Genomic DNA, 10,378 nt, shown 5'->3' with positions numbered 1-10,378 from the left:
GCCACATGGGGCAAACATGTTTGCAGATATATATATTTATTATGTGCCATTTCCTATGAGGAAAACGTATACCGAAGTATCTGCAATTCCCTTATGGAATGGTATTAAAGCTCCTACTTTACATTGTGACAGGGTGCTGCTTTAACAAGTCCCCCGTGCAGCCCCTGCCTAGGATAGGTGAAGGATACAATTATGCTGAATGTCTTGTCACGGTGCAACAAGGAACTGTACATCAGGGCAAAACGTCTCTGACACATTACATTCATTGACAGCAAATTAAGAGAAACAGTGAAGTAAATGATGAATTTAATTTTGTCAGAAGACAGGCTGGATGTGCAGATATCATGGTCAGACATGCTTTGCTATTATAGAAGCTTTTGATTCGGCCCTTCCCCCAGTCCTCCTACACAAACCCTGACATACAGAGAAGAGGCTTATTGCAATGTGTATGTGGGTGGAAAACAGCAGAGAGAGAGAGAGAGAGAGAGAGAGAGAGCGCTTTCAGACCTTAGGCAAGAGGAGCCCAGAGAAAATCAGCAGACAGATGCTAGACACTGGATACTGGTAGAGAGACAGCAGAGACCCCAACGCTAGAAGAAGAAGGGTGATAGATGATGGCAAAGGATGTGATGAAGAAACGTGTATAGACCGAAGAAGGCGCAGGAAACTACTAAACCACAACTGTCCTATTTTATTACTATCCTCAGCTGAAAGTTTCTGCAAGACAATTTTGGGGACACTGTGCCTAGAATATATCAAACTCCAAAATGGCGGAGAGGGCTGGAAGATCAGATGACCTGAAGCGGGCAACCAAAGCAAGGCAAGTAAGTTAGCAAAGTGAGCAGATGTGCATTACTGTCTGGTAGACCTGCAGAGCGTGTGCAGCCGGAAGATTCGCTTTGCTGGCTATCATGTATATAGTATGGTGACAGGTTCGCAGGAAACACTCTGACAACCTGCACTTAAGGATGGCAAGCACTTTTTGTCTACGTTCTTTCCTTAGGTTGCAGAAAACCAAATTGCCACCAAGCTGCTCTGGCATAGGTTGTAGGGCTCAATGAGTAACATATTAAAGATAGGAAGGTCCATACTTTTAACCCTAAAAGAGTCCATTTTCCAGACATGGATGACTGATGATTCTGAATGCCATAATTTGCTTCTTCACCGTTGATGGCGGGCTACTACCTCTCCGGCTGAGGGCTCTGATGAAAACAATAATTGGTCTTTTCACATGGGAGGCACTTGTGCGGTGAGGAGTGCAGTAAATTGTAGATTCGGAGGTGCACTCTGCCATTGAAAAGAATTGGAGCACTACTCAAGGCTGTTGCTGCTGTTCAGGATTAGTTTGCGATATATATAACTATGTAGTGTATCGCGCATCGGACATCAAATGGAAAAGTGTTAACGTTTTCAGAAGGTGTCCTAAATAATGGTTTATTGTGGTTGATTAATGCTATGCACACGCACATGGAGTGTGACGCTTTAATGCATGTGCAGGTCTTGTATGTATTACATTTGACAAAGGCCAGTTTTACATGAGCGTGTTCGGTTTGGGAAACACACTCCATGTGATGGCTGCATTTCCTGGACCGAACGCTGCTCCTCTTACCTGAACTCACAGCATCAACATGTTTTATGAAACTGTGAATGCCTGCCTGACCACAGGTCTTCTGAACGGTAGTCATGGCATTGTGTGAGTACAGCACAGTAGGCAGGAGCTCACAGTATTAGAAATCATTATGATGCTGTGAGTTCCGTCAGAAGAGAAGCGTTTGGACCATTGCATGGAGTGTGCTTCCTGGACCTAACATGCCTGTGTGAAACTGGTCTAAGGGAAGTGGGCCCAACCTTATGCCAGTGGGGTTGCCCAGATGCCATTATGTAAGACCTCAATGTGAAGTTCACTTGGTAAAATGTCTCCATCGAGGCAGAGATCACAGAACAATAGTTCTGATCAGTTCTAAATCTGTTGCATTCTGAATATAGTAATGCAGAAGAGATTCCAAAGATACTGTCCATTCCTAAAACATTAACCCAGTACTAAGTCTGCTACTTGTGAACTACTGTCGTCACCTTCATTGGAGAATTTATTTTATCCATTCAGTCCGAAAATGTACTAGAACTGGTCTTTCAAAGCAACTGCAGCAATAAAAGCTGATTGATATAAAAAATGAAAATCATGGATCCAGAGATCTCCCTATTCATTAGGGCTCATTCAGACGGCCGTATGCTGTCCGCAAAAATGCGGATCAGTTTTTTTGCAGACAGTTCAGCGTGTCCGCAAAAAAACTGATTGCATTCAGTTTTTTTGCTGATGCATAGACTTCAATAGGGCCATGTCCTGAATTTAACTGACAAGTATAGGACATGTAAAAAATTTTTGCTGAGCCATGCAATGGAAGAAAAGGGCACCATAGAAGTGAATGGGACAGCATCTAATCCGCAAAAAAACGGATTCGCATTTTTGCGGACAGCATACGGCCGTCTGAATGAGCCCTTACTAAAATTGCACTGCTAGATTATCTTCAGCCTGGCAGCTCGAGGGGTGTGTCCTTTCTTCTGCATCTCTCTAACAAAGCTGGTGACAGTTGAAGATTTAAACGAAGAACGCTTTGACCAGCTCAGTGGGATGGACAAACACATAAGGAAAAGAACAAACAGCAGGTGGTGCTATACAGATATGTTTTATTGAATAGCTCAGTGACTAAATTTTTAATTACATGAAATTACCAAAGTATTCAGATCCAGGTGCTGGTTTGAAAAATGTGGAATATGCTTTGTGACACAAGACCAATTGCATAAGATGCTACTAATATACTGGGATTTAATGTTTCTATGTATAAGAGGTGCAAAGGTGCTGCATTCTCATACATGAGGCTGAGCTGCAACTCTTGGTCAGGTGTGGCGCTGTTTGGAGAAAAAAATCTGCCATCTTTTACTAAGGGCTCATGTACACGACTGTAAGTATATTGCGGTCTGCAAAACACGGATCCCCCCAAAAATCCATGTGACGTCCATGTTGCATCTGTTTTTTTTTTTTTTTTTTTCAAGATCCGTTGTAACAAGGTCTGTCCTCGCCCGCAAAACGGACAAGAATAGGACATGTTCCATTTTGTTTTGCGGAACGGACATACGGACACAGAATGGATACAGAGCCATTTCCGTTTTTTCTTTCAAGCCTCATTGAAGTGAGCGGTTCCACATATGGATCTGTAAAAAAAAAAACTAATCCTGCACAACCCCTGTAGCAGGAAATAAAAAAGACTAATAATAATGGCCTCTAGCTTCTTTGTCTGGGATGGACTTGGGGAGCCCTGCCAAGCAGTATAGGAGTTTATAGCATTTTTTATATTTTATAAAAACTTGACAGGGCTTTATTTTCTGCCACATGCCCGTGCATAGAATGTTGTAGCTGATAAACCAGCTTCTCCGCACCTGGATCTGTCTCAGATATATCCCCAAATGAGGCATAAGACCATGCAGAACAGGAGGATCACAATTTGCACACCACAATGATAATAATGGTATATGGTACGCGGTCTACCGACTGTAGATTATGAGAAAACCTTGCAGGAAACCTGCCGCGTTGATATCTTGGACAATTTCCAACTGTCTCATGCTCCAGTTTCAGAAAAAAAGATTTCCCTTTAGCAATATGCTTTGTTGCTGCAGGTTGCACCACTCTTCACTTCGTTTAATTGCTGGGCAGTCTCGCCATGAAACGCTAAATATGGCACAAATGCTATCATGTGATATACAGTGTTATACTCTGAAGCTCATTGTACCATGTTTCACAACATGTGAAGGTCATGTGAAAACGATTGAGGAATAGGAGCCAGTGGTCATTTTCCCAAGGATCATACCATATAGATCATACAGACGCAAGATCTCCAACAGTTCTACTAGGATCTAAATCCTTAGGCTGGTTTCACACGGGCGTTGCGGTAAAAGGTGCGGGTGCGTTGCTGGAACACGTGCGATTTTTCAGCGCGAGTGCAAAACATTGTAATGCGTTTTGCACTCGCGTGAGAAAAATTGCGCATGTTTGGTACCCAAACCCGAACTTCTTCACAGAAGTTCGGGCTTGGGATCGGTGTTCTGTAGATTGTATTATTCTCCCTTATAGCATGGTTATAAGGGAAAATAATAGCATTCTGAATACAGAATACATAGTAAAATAGTGCTGGAGGGGTTAAAAAAATAATAATAATTTAACTCTGTGTGAAAATAGCCTTCACCTCTACATAGAGTAATAGAATTGTATTACGATCCCTTCCATAATCAGGTCACTTTATAAAACTTCTGAAAAAACAATTGCGATATGGCCAAGACTATTGGTTAGGTGAAAGGTTCATATAGTTTTTTTTGTAATAAATCTATGATGGTGTTCTTTATTTGTATGGAGCTTCAAAGCTTTTCTACTGGGGCTCCCTTCACCAGCCCCAACAATTAGATGCTTAGGCCCTACTAGTAGAGGCAGGCCAGGCCAACATTTTGGCTTAAAATTTAGAACATTAAAATCACAACAGAAGTAATTTTTTTTGCTAGACCAGAGATTGATGCGGCCAAAAAGTGGCTTGTGCAGCATATAATCACTGTCTGTGTCAAAACTTCCTTACCAGCTGCACCTCACCAAAAATTGAGGACACCCCAACAGTGAAGTTTGCCTCATAGTTTGAGATGCATTGGTATAGAACATGGGTAGTCGGTGGTCAGGAGGACCATATGGTCTATTGATGACCAATACATCCGTGCAGCGGGCCGGACCCATTCAACTTGAATGGGTCTGTGGTCTGTCCACATGGCAAAAAATATGACGTCATATTTATTTGCGGTGTGGAACAACGGAAAGAGACACCACGGAAGCACTCCATAGTGCTTCTGGTGTTCCGTTCCGTGACTCCGTTCCACACCTCCGGAATTGCGGACCCATTCAAGTGAATGGGTCCGCATCTGTGATGCGTGGTGCACACGGCCAGCGGCCGTGGATTGCCGACCCGCCGTTTGCATGCCTCAATACGGCCATGGCCGCCCAACGGCCGTGTGCATCAGGCCTAATAGACTGGGTGTACTTGGTCTGTAGGACAACATATTACATTAATGGGTGTGACTAATTTGCTGTAAAAAACATGATATGCTTAGCAGTTTTTTTCTAGTTCTTTTATCCTTTTTGTGATCTGATACTTCTAACGACCGAGGGTCGCTAGTGCCACTCTTGTAGAAGTATTGCATTAGGCTGGTGGTGTGAGATGGTACATGCACAGATGCTTCTTCCCAGCAGAAAAGTGTCCTTGGAAATAGTTTTACTAATGTTGGCAAGTAAAAGTCATACACCACACTACATTTGGTTAAGTGCCCTGCTATGTTGGCAGACATATTTTTTTTCTCTTCAAAATATATGCTAGTACAGGACCAGCTGTACCACATATATATCCAAGCACTGGATGGCAAAATCAGTTCTGTGGATTTAATCAGCTAAAAGCCTCATGCACACGACAGTATTTTTTTTGACGGTCCGCAAAACAGGGTTCAGTTGTTCGGTGATCCGTGTCCGTTTTTTCTTCCGTGTGTCTTCCTTGATTTTTGGAGGATCTCCAGACCAGAAAAGTGAAAAAAAAAATCTAAGTCAAGTTTGCCTTGAAAATGATAGGAAAAAAACGGACACGGATCACGGACCCATTGACTTTAATGGGTCCGCGAACCGTTGTCCGTCAAAAAAATAGGACAGGTCATATTTTTTGGACGGAAAGGAAACACGGATCACGGACGCGGATGACAAACGGTGCACTTTCCAAGTTTTCAACGGACCCATTGAAAGTCAATGGGTCAGCAGAAAATCACAGAAAACGTAACAACGGACACGGATGCACACAACGGTCGTGTGCATGAGGCCTAACTCAAAGTTGTCTCGATGTTCTCAGTGACATTAGATGCTCTTAAGATGAAATATTGGAGAACTAAAAGGGTTTTCTGAGATTTTAATACTAATGAACTATCATGAGGACCTAGGAACCCTGCCGATCAGATGTTTGAGGATGCATCGGTGCTCCTGTGAGCAGCTTACCAAGCACAGCGTCGTGTATTGTATAACGGCTGTGCTTGGTATCGTGCTGAGCCCTATTCACTTCAGTGGAGCTGCGGCTAGGCCATGTGGCCGATGAATGTGTTGTCACAGGTAAGCCGTGAGAAGGCCGCGGCGCTCACAGGAACGCTGGTGCCTTCTTAAACAGCTGATTGGTGGGGGTCGGAACCCCTGGTATTGGACTTTCGCCAGGACTACACAGCCCTGTCCATCGTGCAGTGGAGCTGGTAATTGCAGCAGGGCAGTTACCAGCTAAGTCCACTACACACTGGACCAAGCTGTTGAGTTCCAGTGCTGTCTTCCAGTGCCAGAGCTGCAGGGAAATAGCTGATTAGCGGGGGTGAGTGGTGACGGGTCAGACCTGGGATGATCTGATATTGCTGGCTTTTTATGGATGAACCATCAGTATAAAAATCCTGGACAACCCTTTTACAACATAAACTGGCTGGGCATCCCTGAACAATTATCTTGGGATCAAGCCGGAGATTCAGTTTTATATTAATTGATATTGATGTCCTTATCTGATCCTTTTCAAAGGTGTGTAGAATGTGGAATTCACTATTTGAAAAGTCCTATCATTTTGCAGTACATAACTTTCCCATGAATATGAAACTTTCTGCGGCACATCAAACAATGACTGTGGGTTTTCACTAGTACAACGCCCAGTCTATCCCACTCCACCTCTGCAATTCCATGAATAAACGTGTGGGTGGATTCTGACGCTCTACGGTCTGTGCTCCCATTTCTTCAGATGAACAATGGGTTATTCACTCAGCTTTACAGAAGTATTATTCTCTGTCATTCTGTCTCCTTTGTTGTAGGTGAGTGACGTATAATCTACCAAACACATGCACCTATAAAGAATCTGGGTGCTAGCATTGACTACTTTTAGTCTCTTGTTCCCAAAATTTTATTTAACCCCTTAAAGGGAAACTTTCACCTGAAAAAACGCAGTTCAATCTGCAGGAGCAGCTGAGCAAAACGTGTAATTTATGCATGAACATCTCCGCTCTTTCTGAGCTCAGTAGACACGGGTCTGCTCTTACCCTGCTTTCACACCTGAGCGTTTCCCAAACGCTTGTTTTTGACGCGCGTTTCTGACGCGCGTTTTTTGTAATGGTAAACGCGCGTTTGACGCGCGTTTGTGTCATTGACTGCAGTGTCCTATGGCCACAAACGCGCGTCAAAACGCCCCAAAGAAGCTCAAGTACTTGTTTGAGCGTCGGGCGTTTTACAGCGCGATCGTACGCGCTGTAAAACGCCCAGGTGAGAACCATTCCCATAGGGAAGCATTGCTTTTCATGTGTTGAGCGTTTTACAGCGCGTTTGAACGCGCTGTAAAACGCTCAGGTGTGAACTTAGGGTTAGTGATTGCCAGCCTTCCGTGTATAATTGTGTATGCACAAATATCTGTCAGCCACTGATAACAAGCAGAACAAGCAGAGATCAAGCAAGCTCAGAACAAGCAGAGATTTTAAAGGGGTTGTCTCACTTCAGCAAATTGCATTTATCATGTAGAGAAAGTTAATACAAGGCAGTTACTAATGTATTGTGATTGTCCATATTGCCTGCTTTGCTGGCTGGATGAATTTTTCCATCATATTATAAGTGCTCGTTTTCATGGTCCACCGCTGCAGCGCTCTGCTGGATTGCTGTCTAAACACGCTCTGCTGCTGGCAAACAATGATTCAGTATGGGCCATTAGCGATGGCTTATCCCCATACTATTGAGGAGATTGCTGCATGTAAATACAGCAGTCTCCTTCACAGACGAGCAAGCACTTGCCGGGAAGGAACGGTTCCTCCACGCAAATCGCCCGAGGTATCATCCCGTGTAAAGGGACCTTAAGTGACAGTAGAGATAGCTGTTTACGGATATGATTATAGGGCACAAAGTAGTATTTTAAATTTCCATGCAGCCCTTCATGTTATTAAAATGACCTTAATACTAATTGTGAGCAGTTAGAGTGGAATAGACGGCTCTACCACTAACCTAACATCCTATTACTAATTTAAATAAATATTTAATTGAACCCAAATAGAGTGTGCCTGCTTAATCTCTTTCTTTCTATTAATACTAATTGTGTTACATTAGGGCACTGCTATCTAGCAGATTTGTAATACTTTATTTTAAATGAACCTGTCACTAAGAAATCGATGGTAAACCAGGCACGATGCCTTGTAGGGCTAGCTCAGCTGAATGTAATGATACCTCAGACCTACAGGGAAATTTCCCGGTGAGCCGATGCCCAGAGGGCTGCCCAAGCCCTTCTGACAGCTGCCTGCTAAGTACATAAAGATCTGATGCTCTCAGCATTAATTAATGTAGGAGCGATGATAGAGTTTCATACTGTGACATGGGTGGCAGTATTTTGTGCTGCACTGTAGTATCTGGTTCTGCTGGGGCAGTATTTTGTGCTGCATTGTGGTATTTGGTTCTGCAGGGGCGGTATTTGGTTCTGCACTACAGTATTGCTGGCCCCGCCTACTTCTGTTGTCCTGTCTTCTGTCAATTTGGACCCAGCTACAACATGGGACTACTTTTAGTTTTTTTCCAGGACTACTTTAAGTTCCCAGTCTGCCCCTGAGTACATGTAATCCATAGGAAAATTAGCAGAAATTGCACCGAATGCGAGCCACGTCACGCTGTGCCCCTTTGCTTTTCCTGCTTCCTCGTTCAGCCCCTTCTCGATTATCAGGACCAGGGGAGTTGACTGTGCATAAACCTTTAGGGTCCATTCACACGTCCTCAAAATGGGTCCGCATCCGTTCCGCAATTTTGTTGAATGTGCTGTCCGCATCCACATCCGCACTTCCGTTCCGCAAAAAAATAGAACATGTCCTTTTCTTGTCCGCAATTGCGGACAAGAAAAGGCATTTTCTATGAGAGTGCCAGCGATGTGCAGTCTGCAAAATGCGGAAGGAACATTGCCAGTGTCCGTGTTTTGCGGATCCGCAAAACACATACGGACGTGTGAATGAACCCTTAGACTACCATTTTATCCACTCCTTATTTCATAACCTGCAGCCAAGTGTTCCGTCCGGCAGGTTCTGCTGACAATGCCAGGAATCTGCTGGACATTGCGTGCAGCAGTTTTGGTCCAGGCGATTCTCTGCATATTTGTCGGGTAGCGGCCAGATCTCTGCCAGACTCCATTATAGGCAATGGTGTCTGGCACAAAGGTGGTAGTATCTGGCAATGCTGGATCTGGTAGACTGTTCTTCCCAGGAAAGCCTCCCGAGTTCCCTGCCTCAAGTATTACGCTAGTCTTACTGTAAAATAGGGCTCTTGGTACTTAGGTGGTGATTAAGGTATCACAATGTAATCACAGTTTATTAGAACGGTGTACGCACATACGTGTAGTGCAGTAACTTCTGCATACCTATCTATTATTTTCCGGAGTATATTAGCAGGCTTGCATTATTTTCCATCTGAGTGATCATGCACATAAAATGTTAATTAAAGCGCCGACTCCAGAGGTATAAACTGAGCCCAGCATGTGGGAGCTAATAGCTTTATTAATATTCACTAAAAGGTGCGTCTTCTCAAGTGCCCGTACACAACAATATAATGGCACCTTAGACACAATCACTCAAAAGAAACACATTCTTTAAAACAAAAACAAAAAAAAACATGCCATTCATTTTTCCAGTTTAAAGGGGTGTTCCGAGAATTTGATACTGATGACCTATCCTCAGGATAGGTCATCAATATCTGATCGGTGGGGTCCGACCCCCAGGACCCCCGCCAATCTGCTGTTTAAGAAGGCACCAGCACTCCTGTGAGCGCCTCGGCTCACCAACACCAGCGCCACGTATTGTATAGCGGCTGTGCTTGGTATCACTTCACTTCGCTATACAGTGTGCGGCGCTGTGCTTGGTGACCATGAAGAAATCCGTGGTGCTCACAGGAACACCAGTGCCTTTTCAAACAGCTGATGGGTGGGAGTCCCAGGTGTCGGACCCCCACGATCAGATACTGATGACCTATTCTGAGGATTGGTCATCAGTATCAAATTCTCTGAAAACCTCTTTTGTACGGTTAGACCATAAAGAGTGAATGACAGGTTGGATGGCGGTGCGGGTACAATATACAGTAGGTGGACTTACACACATTGGCTCCTTTGTAGCGTGCGTTATTGTATGATTTCATTTCTATCTGGTACATACTTGCAACTACTGAGAAGGGCTCAGTAGTTGCAAGTACAGTATGAAATCATATGATAACGCACGCTACAAAGGAGCCAATGTGTGTAAGTCCACCTACTATATATTGTACCCGCACCGCCATCCAACC

General features: G+C 44.0%; 1 protein-coding gene across 3 annotated transcripts in view; it reads left to right on the top strand.

Annotated features, from left to right (window-relative positions):
- The first annotated feature begins 500 nt into the window (after positions 1-500).
- The window catches only part of NAB2 (NGFI-A binding protein 2), a 34,443-nt gene continuing 24,565 nt past the window's right edge, over positions 501-10,378 (top strand). For 2 of the 3 annotated variants that reach the window (XM_044286251.1, XM_044286250.1), the window contains exon 1: positions 501-820. In XM_044286251.1, coding sequence (XP_044142186.1) covers positions 768-820 — 53 coding nt within the window. In that variant the 5' untranslated portion in view covers positions 501-767. Of the gene's footprint in view, positions 825-10,378 lie in introns of all 3 variants that reach the window. The other variant, XM_044286252.1, reaches the window with a different exon arrangement.

The sequence above is a fragment of the Bufo gargarizans genome, chromosome 3, assembly GCF_014858855.1.
Source record: "Bufo gargarizans isolate SCDJY-AF-19 chromosome 3, ASM1485885v1, whole genome shotgun sequence".
Classification (NCBI taxonomy): Eukaryota; Metazoa; Chordata; class Amphibia; order Anura; family Bufonidae; genus Bufo; species Bufo gargarizans.
Note: the sequence above shows the minus strand (reverse complement) of the source record. Positions and strands in the feature narration are given on the sequence as shown.